This window comes from Triticum dicoccoides, chromosome 7A (assembly GCF_002162155.2).
Source record: "Triticum dicoccoides isolate Atlit2015 ecotype Zavitan chromosome 7A, WEW_v2.0, whole genome shotgun sequence".
Lineage (NCBI taxonomy): Eukaryota > Viridiplantae > Streptophyta > Magnoliopsida > Poales > Poaceae > Triticum > Triticum dicoccoides.
In genome coordinates, this window is record NC_041392.1 from 509695584 (window position 1) to 509710457 (window position 14874).

The window sequence follows — 14874 nt, forward strand, 5'->3', positions numbered from 1 at the left end:
TCTGGCTGGTCTCTGGTCCTTGACGAGTGGGGCTCCGAGGAAAAAGTCAGAACTCGCATTCGGCACTGGCAGAGGCTCGTACTTGTTCTGAGATAAGTCTAGTTAGTCAATGACCATCGGGTACTGAGAAATTGCTATTGGAGCAAGGAGCTTATCTAAACCAATAAGGTTCCTGGCCAAGTCGGTCTCCTTGAGCTCCCCCATCTGTTCCGAGCCGTCCGATCCAGTGCTCTGGCTCGTTTGGGCCATTGGATCTTCATCTCACAGCTAAATCTGTTTCACCCTACTGTTGTTTTTCCTAGCCAATGACGGTGGGCTCGTCTCGCGCTTGTTTATGTAAAAGAGGCATGAGAGCCATGTATCATCATTGCATTAAGGGAGAAAACACTTACAAGAAAAAGCCTGACACAAAACAAGAGTGTTCTTCACCCGCCATAATGGTGAAGTTATAAAAAAATAAATCAAATTTGTGCTACATACACATGCGAATGCATCAATAAGAGATACATGCAGCCTCAATAACGATATTGCTGAAAATCTATTCATGCTGGAAATACAATATCTATGGACTCGGCCAACGCCTATTGTTGTAATGTAAGTCACAACCCAGTCACTATGCGAATGCTTGATCTAAAATTATCCGGTTCTCACACCATATTGGGCCTTTGGGGCAGAAGGAGGTTGTAGAACTTGTCCTTCAAGAAGAAGCTCCGACCCTTGCTGTCGACAGACTTCTTCCACGCGCACCACCCACCATTAACAATCTTCTTGAGGTCATCACTACCAGTGTAGTGTGGATCAAGGATGAGAAAAGCACAATCACCGCTGGCTTCGTTGTAATCAACTCCCAGAAGGGTATAAGCCAAAACTCCACCACCTGCATTCATTACCAACAATATTTAAAGGATCAGTATAAGAATAGGTTTATTTATGCATCCAAATGTAGCCAATTTGCATGAATTATCCAACTCGATTAATCTCTCTGTGTCTGCCACCATTTTTATTAATCTTATTGCCATTTCTTGCTTATCAGGAAGTGTTATGCATGGATGGTCCAGAAAATGTAGGTGGCTGAAATAGATGAGAAAACAGTGATTGTCATCAAGATGACCACACGTTTGGAACACAGCTATTGTTAGTCAATCAGCACAAACATTGCCACAAGTTGAAAATGAACATTGAAGCAACCATGACTTATGATAACACTCCATACATTTAGTACTTGTATACACTATTACTTGTATACACTATGCGTGTTATGCACAAGGTTTTGGAGTGATTCTTGGCACTCTCCTCTCATGGACTTCAAATTTCAAAGAATACACTCCTTTGCCACCAACCATCTTATTTCTTTCAGTGAGGTTCTCAACTCCCAGGAGCTTTTTGACCTCTTTCATCTGCCTTTTATCGCTCCAAGCCTTTGACTTGTTACATGAGTTCAGGCAGATTGTTACTCAGTTAAAAAAAGAGCTGGTGCATGGAAATAGAAGACAGCGACCTCTATCAAAATGGTACAAACGAAAAATGTAACATGTTCTATTTTCATGTAACATGAACATGTAACTAATGTTCTATCTCCCATGACGTTTGTAACAAGTTACATTTTTCGTTTGTAACATTTTCTATGTAACAAATGTAACATGTTCTATCAAATGAGCTGGCGCATGGAAATAGAGACAGCGACCTCCCCTGCAGTTTTCAGTTGAAAAAAAAGAGCTGGCGCATGGAAATAGAAGACAGCGACTGATAGTCTCATGAAGATAGCACAACAGAAGATGACTTTTGGGAGCAGACACAAACCAACTCAAGATATGCACCAAGTTTAAAAAAGAACTCAAGGTATGCAGTAGGTATGAAATGTCAGGATGAATCTGAAATGCTTTATGCACCAGACAGAGTGAGGTTAATTGATCCAAAGTCCTCAGGAAGATAGCATCCATGAAAATAGGTTTCAAGGGTTTATTTATAATACTCCCTCCGTTCGGAATTACTTGTCACAGAAATGGATGTATCTAGATGTATTTTAGTTCTAGATACATCCATTTTCGAGACAAGTAATTCCGAACGGAGGGAGTACTTAATAACTTATTGCAGCTGTAAATAATGGCATCAAACATAAGTACGTACCAATCATTACAGGAGTTCCCTGGGTTTCAAAATGTATCGCAAGTTCTCTGCATTTCTCAGGAAGCTCATCACCAGATCTCACGTTAATTATCTTGCAACTAGCCTGCATGACCGAATTCTGTTAAGCCAAAACAATAACATATACTCAAAACTCAATACAGGAATAAGAAACATGAGTGTACTGAATTAACTATCTCCTCTCAGATTAACACAAGTAATGATAATACAAAAGCACATCAACTACAAACTGGTGTATTCCTAAAAATTGCTATATACTGGTGTAGTCCTGTGTGCAAGAGATATTGGGGTCAAGTCCCAGTCCTTGTGAAAGGACATTTTGATGCTTTAACTATTTTATTCCAATCGAATAGAACAAATGCACAAGAATTCCAACTCAAGGTCGTTCACATCCTAAGGCAAGGGCATTTCCAGTGCTATCCACTGGTTCGTGCACCGAGTACGATTACGACCAACAAACCTGGAAGACTTAAAGGTACATATTTGGAAGAAAAAAAAATGACCTACTCAGAAATTCAGTTTCTCCCAAAAATATTTTCTGTGGATCAGACACAACATCTGAATTCACAGAATAAAATGGACCACAAGAACATGTAACAAACGAAAAATGTTCAAAAGCTTGAGTTATAACTCAAACTGTTTCTAGGTTTACACGCAACACTGCAAACAAGCTTCAGGGTCAATAGACAATAGGTTATTTAACTTGTAGAGATGATCAAATCAACTTTGTAATCGTTTTGAGGTTACAACTGAACAATTACAGTCTTACAGGGTTAGAGGGCTCAAATCAATCTTTTGCTAATCAATAAAGCAACAAAATATGAGTCTAAACCAGAATATGGTTTCAGCAATCTGAACCAAAATAAGGATCATCAACAAAGCACCTCCTTCCATGCATATTTTAAGATAGGCAACAAACTCATGATTCAGTTATGATGGATTTTGGAAATACCATCATTTGTTGTTGATTTTTGACAAGTTTGGAACACACTAGTAAAGGCATATGTGCAATGCACCTTGAGTGATATTAGAACTTATACAACCTACAGTCCTGCATTGATGTCCTCCAGCAATTCACGAAAATGTATTTCGAACAATGAACATTGTGAGACCATGTGGTTGATGATGCTTATGTTAAGATGCTGGTGCTTGGGTTTGGGAGTAGGATGCCGGTAGGTTGCTAACTAACCGTTGCCATTCTTAGAAAAGAAAACCATCATCAAACATGCACAATTATTCATCAAACACAAAAGAAATATAAACTCACACCAAGGAGTTTGTCAAGCACAAAGCTTAATTCTATCGCTCCAATCCATTCCCGAGATCCAATAAATGATGGATCCTTATCACCAATTTCAACAAGAACTTGCTGGATCTCCCTGATTAGAAAGTTGGAGCAAATATATTAATCAGCCTGGCATCTTAATTTCTGCTGTACCATTGTAGAAAGAGGTTACTATTAAACAATTGTAGAAAAAATAGGCATGATAACATCTAGTCTGTCAAACCTGTGTGAAGGAACATTTATAGACGAATACTGTTGTAGCCTGTACCAAGACATGATTGTTTGTAGAGAACGGTAAGCACATCCCCATCCCTGAAAAAGGAGGATAACAAAGACTTGTCACCACTGGCCACAACAGAAACTCAGAGACTTAAAATCATCCTGAACCATATGATTGAGGTACACCAAAAATAGGTAGCATTCTGAAGCAGCATAAAGTTGTGGAGGAGCAACTCCACCTTGCTGCTACAATGTGTACAACACAAGTGTTGAAGGAACAACATCAATGTGTTGATATGGCAGCAGGAGTTCAATCCAAAACTCCTAGAGCACAAGATCTAGTCAAGATCTTAGATAAGAACAACAAGTTTTATTACAGGTAGTGGGTACATAGTCTGGTTACAAATTAGAGGCGAGGACCTGTATATTTATAGGACTTTGGGAATCCTTCATGTCTCACTTCTACTTATGGCTAGAACACTCCAGAAAACATTACTTAAGATCCACCATTCTACTCATAGCTACTCATAGCTAGAAGAAAACAGTAGCTAAGGTTGAGAAAAGAAAATAAATACTAGACTACAATAGAAGTATCTAGAAGTAGCCAAACAGATTTGACATATGATTTTATTTTATTTTCCTCATCTATTGTTCTCATCACATTCTGTTCCAGGCATGCAGTATGCACAATGCTACCTAAATGTACCCGAGTAAAACACAACATAGTCCCCAGGCATTGCTATTATAGTAGAAGGCAAAAGACTCGTATCAATTCAATTTATTGATCAACACAAAAGAGCAATTACATGTTTGGAAAGGCAAATCTTTTAGCCTGAAAAATATCCAAATCAGAAATTTTAGCACTAATCATTTCACACCAACTGGTATAATGCAGAAGTACATGGCACAAATAATAATTAAAAAAAGTCCACCCTGTAATACCAACACTTGATTTAGTGCTACAGCAAGCAACTTTTGACCTATTTTCCGAATTCTAACAATGCAGTTGCAAGGCTTAAAGCAAATGCCAACTACAATGTGCTCTTCAATAATTCGTCATAGCTCTACATGAATGGGCAAGACACCTATGTTACTACAGAATTATTAACAAAACCAAAACATGGAAGTGGAACTAGCAGAGCAATTTCAGGTAGAAGCTTTCCAAATGCAACTCATGAAATACCATTCTCTATGTCCTCCTCAGCTGAAGAAAGGGGCACCAAGCATATAATAAAGCCTATAACAGGAAATTCTCTGACAAATGTTTTAAAACTAAAGTATGATGATTTATTATTTCGGTTACAAATTTAAAGACAAAAACAGGTATATGTGAAGCATTAATTTCAAAGAAAACGAATATAAATTAGAATTGTCTGGTAAAAAAAATAGCAGTCATCAGGATAGGTGCTACCGCAGTCAGATAAGGTACACAATAGGTTGGTTTGAGAAGATTGCAAGTCGTGTTGTATACAGTTTGGAAAGCAACAGTTGGAAAGGGGGGGCACGTGGCAGATATATAGAAAAAATATACTCCCTCCGTCCCATAATATAAGAGTGTTTTTGACACTACACTAGTGTAAAAAACATTCTTATATTATGGGACGGAGGGAGTATATAACAGTAACCCAAGGCATGACACTAAGAAAACCTCCAATAGGTTGTTACTAAGCTCGTCAGTATGTGGGGATGATGTTCATTGTTCAGCCACATCCATGATAAGAACCTCTCCATTAAGCTTGTTACTAAAACCAGGATAACATATATGTTGGTGAGCTGGCATGGGAGACAGGGCTCTTCCTCCTTTCCTCTACCACTTCCAGATCACATGAAATCCTGTGTGGCACGATTTTAGAACAAGTGACATGCACTAGTGGAGTTACTCTAAGAGTACTATTTTCAAAGAATTTGATAACACCATGATAAATATTTGTATATTTCAAACCAGATATTTGAATTTCAAACCTCTGTACAGCTGCATTTTATATGTAAAACAGATAACCTTTTTTCTAGTATATTGTTCTGTTTTTTTTTGGTAAATAAGATGTATTCGAACTAAGCAAAATATACTCGTTGCTTGTGCAGTAGCCTTATGTGTCACATCTAATTCCATCAAATGGACAGGTGTGATTGTCTATCATCTTACTGGGAGAGGACTTCACAGCACTGACGAAAGAAATGCAGAAACCAACATCCAGCCATGGGGTGGGAATCTATAATCTGTTATGAAGGTAAAGGACTATACCTGCTGTCTAAGAACTGAACAAGATACTCAAATAAACCCTAGGTATTTTTTAACATATGTAGACATCAGGCAATAGAACACATACTCCCTCCGTTCCGAATTACTTGTCTTGGATTTGTCTAGATACGGATGTATCTAGACTCATTTTAGTGCTAGATACCTCCGTATCTAGACAAATCTAAGACAAGTAATTCGGAACGGAGGGAGTATATATGAAACAAACTGTCGAGAAGAGAGGTAAGAACTAATAGAAAGAGATCCTTAAGTACAAAAACAAACATTACATTGTCATCGATACCATCATGTAGGTAATGGTAATACTCATATGAACCCTCAATCAATGACATGATTCCTCCAGATACTGCAATAAACATGAAATTAAAAACCATTATCCCCTTACAAATTCAGCAAATTTGTTAATGCTCTCAAAGTAAGAACTTATGTAACTACTAACCACCACTAGATGGAATTTCTTTGTGGACATCTCGAAGCAATGAGGAACCTGGTCTCAATGATAGATCACAGTGGGTGTCAGGAAAATATTTTCTAACTGGAAGACAAGGAACAGAGCAACTAAGAAGAATACAAAATATAACTGATACCACTTTTAGATGAGCTTCTATCTCGCCTTTCCATGGCACCAAAAGTTAGTGCATTAGAAGTCCGTAATAAAGGACGATCCAAGGGCAGACCAAGCCTGAAGTGCAGATTTCTTCTCAGTTCACCTACAAATTTATGATGCAAACTTTAATAATACACCCAAGTACACTGTCATGCTAAGTTAAAACAAGAATTACAAAATACATCAAAGCATCAGAAAAATTTCATACTCTGCTTTTCCTCAATCTCCCCGTATCTTGTGTCGTATATAGCTGTTAGAGGAATAAGCAACCCAGGAGGAATAAAATGGTACGGACAAAGCTTCAACAAATTAAAGAAACGATGTTAGAGACAAAAATTCCATAACGTTTTGCACGCAATCAGATATATATTAAATAGCAAGAAAATCATGGCTAATGACGCAAATATATTATGTTATTGTATGGAAATTACAACAATAAAATATCAGAACAAGAAAACTACCCTATCCACGGAGCTATATGTTACTCCCTAAAGGGCAGCCTGGTGCACGTAGCTCCTGCTTGCGCAGGGTCCGGGGAAGGGTCCGACACTTTGGGTCTATACTCTATAGTATGCAGCCTTTCCCTACAATTCTGCAAGAGGCTGCTTCCAGGACTCGAACCCGTGGCCTCATGTTCACAAGGCAACAGCTTTACCGCTGCGCCAAGGCTCCCCTTCATATGTTACTCGAACTAAAACCACGACAAGAATTATGGAACGGAGGGAGTAGTTGATTGTTTTTTCTTAACTTTTTCGATTGCATTAGAAGTAGTGAATTGCAAATTTCATGCTGCTTTTCACTAGATTGGCAAGTGTGGCAACAGGACACATATGTTGTACATTTCTTCACGACATAATTGTGAAAACTTGATAGCACCTAATATAATTGTGTGGATTGACATTTGAAAGTTGGGTAAAGCCGTAAAGGACACTTGGCCTCATCTACCTACTGGCAGGGCCTAATCATATTCCACTGCTCATTCGCAACAAGGTACATACATGGTGCCCTTTAACAGGGAGAACTGACTATACCCTTGGAATAGAACCTCTGCATCCTAACAAACCCTACCCTTAGCATCCTAAACTGAAGTGTTCTCTGCCTAACAAGATGATCTCTATGAGTCGAGGCTGCTATGTGCTTGGTGCATCAGCCAACCTACTACTAAATATTAGCACACAATAATATTCAGTTCAGAAATGAACTAATAATAATCTAGAACCTAGTAAAGTTAAGGGCACAATGGCTGATAAAAAGGCCTTAGAATAAGGAGCATTTGCCACACCACCAAGCATCCATCTGGAGCTCAATCTTACTACACTCTTACAGATGCATACATGCCCCAAAACTCACAAGAGTCCAACCAGGGCCTATTCAAGCATCGATGCTCAAGTTTTGATTCCTTTTCTCAGTAACAAGGGCAAGAAGACAACATTTAAGCAGCTGTCACCTTGCAGAATTGGGATGTGACCAGAGAATTCATATTTACAACCTCTTTTTCTAAGATTACTATTACCTCTTGATTCTAAGTTTCTAAAAGCCCCGCTTGTAGTTTTGATATAGCTTTCAGTATGTTGTAAAGAACCTTTGCAACTCCATAACATGCTGCCATTTTTCATATCATATCTTGAGATTTTGGACCTAACTAGCCCTTTTTTACTTTTATCTGAATTATTAGGTTTTTAAAAGCGTTCAAATCAAATAATCTATTAGAGTTAGAGTTGGTGACCTTACACATCCCTATGGCAATATCTTGGCAGCATGCTGAAGTGGCACCTCCAACATTTCATGTTGTTCATTTGTAGTATGTAGTAAAACGGTAGGTATCCGTTGCCCTTCCATGTGCATATACTAATCGATTTAGTGATGACATCATGGCAATCAGAGGACTTATGAATCACATACCTTAGGCTGTTGAGTTAAGAGCGCTGAGACGATAGCCTTCTTCATAATGCTTAGCTGATCAGCTAATCCCGGAATAACTAGCTCAGATACAGCAACGGCTACAGGAAGATCCATAGAACTGTAGCATAATATATCTAGCTTCAGGTCGATTACTCTCAGGCTAGCTGGTGCTGGTGCTGATATAAAATATGAAAATACTTTCAGTGAGGAAAGCGAAAAGTGATTCAAAAATGAAGGGGGAAAGAAATGTACTCCATCTGTTCTGCGACCTGTTATAGAATACTTGTACATGGCAGAGTGAACTTCCTAGAGTGAATATGTGAAATGCCAGGCAATGTGTGTACCATCCCCAGACCGAAAAATGGACTTGCCGACTGAAAAAATGGACTTCCCAACAAAAAGTAAACTTTCTGCATGGACAAAGTGAACTTCTGTTTTCTATTTTGATACAGCAGGCTGCTGCAGTTCACATAGTGAACCACTGTGGTCTGAAGAGCAAACTTCTACTCCCTCCGTCCCATAATGTAAGACGTTTTTTGACACTACACTAGTGTTAAAAAAACGTCTTACATTATGGGAGGGAGGGAGTATTTTATATCGCAAACTGCACCAGTTTGCAGTGGACTTCTTTTTTCGCTTAACATAGTGAATTGTTTGCTGTCCTCACCGAATGGTCTTCTGTCCGTAGAAGCAGAAAACTGCGGCAGGAGATGGGGGCGGGAGCCAGCGTGCTGGAGGAGCTAGAGGAGGGGCGGCGACAGAGGATGATAGTTCACGGTGGTGCGCGACCTCTCACCTGGCGATCGCGATGCTGGAAGATGATGCCGGGGCTGGAGCTCAGGACAGCGACCAGACTGCAGGGTTGCGAGCAGGGGAGGGGCGATTGGGGAAGTGGTGTGGCAACGGGAGCCAGGGCGGCGCGGGGGGGAGGCTGACGGGGGCACCAAGAAAGGGGAGGGGCGGTGCGGCAGCAAGGAGGTGAGCACGGGTGGATGGAGAAGGGCGGCGAGTAAGTGTACCAGCAGCATGCGAGAGGATTGGGAAGAGTGGTACAGTAGTAGATCGGCGGCACACGGGAGGAAGCAAAGGGGTGGCGCAGGAGGATGGTGCGGTGGGCAGTGGAGGTTCAGGGGTCAGGCTATTTTCACAGGATGGTGGTTGTAGAATAGGTATTCTATAACTCAAGGGGTGGTTGTATAACAGATCCACGACCATGTTGAAGATGTAAGGTGTAGTGACCGACGTCTCATATACTCCCTCCATTCCAGAATATAAGGTGTATTGGTTTCTGTGCAAGTCAACCATTTCAATGTTTGATCAAGATTATAGAATAAAATAACATCTGTAATACCTATAATAGATAAAATATGAAACTACTTTCATGATGGATCAAATGATATATAAATTTCCTATTGTGGATATTGGTGTATTTTTCTAAAAACTCGGTCAAACATGCACTCGTTTGACTTTGAAAAAAAAAACAAATACACCTTATATAAAGGAACAGAGGGAGTATTACATACTACATTTAGGGAAAATACTTTCCACTACCGGGTGTAAGGTGTACTTAAACCCATGTTTCATATGCTATGGTGCGATACTATATATATATTACTTTGTCATTCTAAATATACTCATATACTGTGAATATACTATACTAGCACAATGCATGTACATTGCTACGAAGCCATAAAAACGGTAGTGAAGCCACCGGTTTATAGATCATCGAAAGGCATTGCTATCCTACGGCCATTGCGCAGTTCACTATAAAAAAGGGAGCAAAAGGGTGCAAGTTTTATTTTTCAAGAAGCAGAATATTTTTATAAGAAAATAGTTACCTGGAAAGTACTTTAACATAGGGGCAGGGGAGCCAGCCTTTGAGATGTTCAATGATTGATTGGATAGGACAGTTATCTGAATTGCATCTGCATTCTAGCAAATAAGACATTCAGAGAATTGCGATTAAAGATTGTCACATGATATAGAAATATAAATCAACATCGTCACACTATACAAATTCAGTAATTAAAGGCATCTCCATTCGGCAGATGCCTTACGACTTTCCATATAGTCCTTCAACCTTCATAAAGTTTATATTTCCAAACAAGTCATCCATAAAACTGAAAACAGATTTTCATGAAATATGTGATTCCCAAAATATTTTATATTAAAGATAGGTATACTGAATTTTTTTTACGGTGGGTATACTGAATTTCATGACTGAATAACAGAAGCAAGAGAGGTAAGTGACCGAAGATGACAATGTCTCACAATTGACATTGGTCATTAGAACTACAAAACAAGTATAGCAAGTTTAGTTTAGTGCAGCGTACCTCCCTTATTGAGGAGAGGTCATGCCTCTTTGTCGGTAAGAATTCTGAACAGGATACAATTTTGGCACTGCACTTGTTTGTGTTTGTGTTGATGGGTAGTTGGGAAACAGAATTCAAATTATTGCCATGTAAGATAACTGAATGGTGTGATTCGTCAAATGTTGCAGTCGGGCCTTCAACTAGGTAAGAAACATGAGGACTTCTGAGGTTAGCAGCTGTAGATTCAATGAGTGAAGAAAACCTCGCTTCAATGCCTACAAAAGGTAAGAGATAGTAAAGAATTATGCCTTCCATTCAGTAGAGAACGATTTATAGCTCCTGCTACAATTTCCTTTTTGCTTTATAAGAAAATACAATTTCAATAAAAATTGGGAGAAGTGCTGCAAACATGATTGTTATGCCTTAAAAAATCTCTCTACATATGTTCGCATCATTTTGTCTGCAAGTGCACATTCGCCAGGCCCAAGAAATCACAAACAATTTGGTATATAAACAATGGTTTTGTTTACAAATTGAAGAATTGCATGGAAAATAACTATTATTATGCAGCTATTCAAGTATAAATGTCAGAGCATTATCCTAACAAATGCAACCCAAGAAGTAAAAACAAATGAGTTGCTGGGTGACCAAATTACCAAAGGGTACATATACTCAAAATTATCCATATGATACCTGAGAAGAAAGGAATTGCATCTTACATATCAACCCTTAGTTGTTTATTTCGCAGTTCCAAATTATAAAATAAAAATGCAACAATCCTGGCATTTTACCAGTATCCAAGAAAATCATGGAACTGGAGATAATAGTAGCATGATATTTAAGTACGGAAAAGTTAACTTTTCAGCACTCAACCATGTGAAACCAAAGCATAATAAGCACTAATGAACAACAATTTTACAACACGAAAGCATTGCATACTTCAGATATATGGCTTCACACTCGACACATGCAAAGTTAAGCTAAAGACTTGGATAATGAAAATTCAGAAGGACGGTAATTTGACATTTACAGCTGAGGAAGAGAAGGGGGCACTTACCAGACATCGTCTCATCCGAAGGAAGATAGAGTGGCAGCTGCAGCTGCAGCTCGCAGCGCAGAAGGCAGCCCTTCTCCAGCAGCGACCTCCCCGGCTCATCCCCCCACAGCACCTCCTGCCCTTCCACAACTTCTGACCCGCCACTCTCCGAAACAAGAAACCGAATGTCCCCGGTGGACGCATCCACGCAGCCACCAACCATGCCATGGCTCGCCCTTTCGCCGAACAGCCGCTCCCTCAGCTCCCCGGCCAGTTCCAGCGCTCTGCCGGCATCTGACTCGAAATTCGCGCTCCCGACGAACAGGCCCCCCACGATGTCGAACCCCCTCACGAGTAATCCACGGATTTCGTCTGCACGAACAGCAGAGATTGTCAGGCGAGGAAGACCATGAGTGGGACTAGCTGCTGGGGATCCAGGACTCGAAGTTAGCGGGGTGGGTGTGAGAGACTTGCCTGCTTCGTGGGGAAGATCGGGGGAGAACGGGCCGTCGTCAGACAGGAAGCGGAGGCAGCGGAGGGCGGCAGCGACGGTGACGGGCTGGAGGAAGCGAGGGGAGCCGACGAGCCAGAGGAGGGATGGGAAGGGGGAGGAGAGAACGGACTTCTTAGGGCAGAGGAGGCGGAGGGCCGGCGGGCGGCGCGAGCCAGCGGCGGCAGTTTCCATCGGCGGCGATCGGGAGGATGGAAACGCCGGTGTCTACGCTTCGCAAGAGCACTGTGACTTTCCTTCCGAGGCAAGACCCGGTTAGGCCTTCTTCAGTTGGGCCGCTGTCGGCCGGCTTTGGGCCAAATCCCCAGGCCGACGCGGTTTGTTTCCCCGGCCAGCGAAAAGCGTCTCGCCTCCTCTTCCCTTCTCTCTAATCTCGAAGAGGTTAAGTTTTCCTAAAAGAAAACTAAGGTTAAGGTTGATTTGAATTCCTCAATTCTTGGATTCTTGGATACTGCCCAATTTTCCTATTACTAAACAGTACAACGGAGCCACCACCGAGCCACCACAGCGCTTTGCTTTTTTTTTGAGACAAACCACAGCGCTTTGCTGTTCGCAGCCGTTAGATTGTACCGTTGTACGTCCCAAATTGCCAACTTATCCCGCTGATTCGTCCAGCCCAACATTTTTGGGCTGCTGCTCCGAAGAACGACCTGGGAGCCGTCACATGAACTGGGCCGATTTTGACCACATAAGCCGCTGATTAGCTGATGGGCCGTTGTGCTCTGCAAGCCTGATTTCGTTGGCGCACTGTGGAGGTGCGTATTGCTACTTCCTTTTGTTTCATTTCTTTCATCTGGACTTCGGTTATCTCTTGCCTACTAGGGTTGATTTTGCGGCTGACCCATGCCCTCCTCTTTCATCGATGATGTTTTGTCACTGTCGTCGTATTACTTAGCCAGCTAACTTGTCGCTCTTGTTAAAGGAACTATCGAGCTCAATGATGCGAATTGCTCTATTGGAATTGGATTTGGCATCAGGCCGAAAAATGTTGCAGCTTCTCAAAGTGCTACTCCCGGCCTCGATCTGTCTCCACAATCTGATTGGTTTTGATCCATTCTGCTTTGTTTTCTCTAGGTCTGTAGGCCGTGTCAGGATCAGGGGCTACGCATGGACGCCTCCAGGCGAGTTTCATGCCGCTCCATGCCTCCATGGGAAGTTGATGCAGGTGGATTGCAAAATCCAACCCCCGGCCTCGCAACAAAGAGGATAAAGCACCGATCACACTTAAAATATTGTCAAATAGTGCTTTTCGATAGTACTCGAATAGTGCTTTTCCTATGTGTCACTTTTGATAGTATGTTAGATTTTTTTCCCTTAGGCTTCCACTGAAATTTTGCACTGAAATCGAAGAACTGCCTTACTGGACCTATCTTAGATTTTTTCTTAAGTTTGAATTGAAAATTTTGTACTGCTCCCTTTGGTAAATTTAAGAACTATCTTGCTAAAGTTTTATTATGGTGCCGAAGAGTTAACATGTAGCCAATGTACAGAAAATGCATGTTCGATGCTCCAAAGATACCAAAGAGGAAACAGTCAATCAAGAGACAACGAGTGTTGTACTACATCTTGATCAATAAAAATTCAGAATGAATCTATAGCCGCATTGCATTGGCACAAGTAATCCTTGATACCAAACACGAGCAAATAATGGAGTTTTGACTTCAGCTTATTATGCTGGAGATGACTTATTTTCTGTTTTTACTGTTGTCGTTCACCAAGGTCTTTGAACAACCACTTTACTGAGGTCAATGGTAGAAGACTCATATGAATTTGTATTACTTCTTAGGTAAAATATATTATTTAGAGATACTTGTGCCATTTATATCTTTTCAAATATTTTGCATGTCTTAAATAGATGAGGGCAACAACACGTGCTTCTATGTTCTTGAGCGGGTGTGTAGACCTTTTCTAACTGCTCACACCGGGTCATTTTCACCTCCAGATAGAAATTGTGCTACATACTTGGATACACACATACGCATGCAAATTGTACTTCATTTTTTTCAACCAACAAATCAGAAGCAGTAAAACTTCCCATCAATTTCGGACAATAGATACAAACCCATGTGACTTTTATAATAATCATATTTCAACCCTGCATAATGGTACTAATCATGTACTACATTCTTATTGTATCTATATTTGTACACAATTAGATCATGTCATCAAACGCGAACAGGGCGCGGCAATGCGCGCCATCATGGTCTAGTGAAATCACTAGTTAAGGGATACCCTTTGTAAAGGTCATCATCACCTTCTCTAGTGGTGACAAGTGGTGTATTGTATGCGTGACACTTGTCATGACCTCGAAGTTCTGCAGGTTTTTTTCATAGATTCACTTTCTAAAAACATTTTATCTCTTCAACCGTGCATCCAAATCATAAACCATTTTCATCGTTTGGTTCTCGAGTCATGATATTCAAAACTAGATATCATGTTAATAGATTTGGATGAACTTAAAAAACTGAAAACTGATTTTTTTAAAAGCGTAAATAGATAATAAACCAGAACACAAAAATAGAAACAGGGAAACCAAAAAATACGAAAATCAAATTGTTGGGGAACGCAGTAATTTAAAAAATTTCCTACGCACACGCAAG

The 14874-nt window shown here is 40.5% G+C and overlaps 1 protein-coding gene across 1 annotated transcript; it reads right to left on the bottom strand.

The window, feature by feature from the left end:
* Positions 1–403: 403 nt before the first annotated feature.
* Positions 404–12504, bottom strand: LOC119329102 (probable Ufm1-specific protease). Its single transcript, XM_037602104.1, has 13 exons — positions 12238–12504; positions 11785–12135; positions 10749–11002; positions 10254–10347; positions 8416–8591; positions 6722–6812; positions 6494–6616; positions 6346–6393; positions 6176–6252; positions 3654–3742; positions 3413–3524; positions 2128–2230; positions 404–877 (listed from the first exon to the last, which is right to left on the bottom strand). The coding sequence occupies exons 1-13, from the start codon at positions 12446–12448 to the stop codon at positions 648–650; spliced, it is 1959 nt and encodes a 652-aa protein (XP_037458001.1). The 5' UTR covers positions 12449–12504; the 3' UTR covers positions 404–647.
* Positions 12505–14874: the final 2370 nt, after the last annotated feature.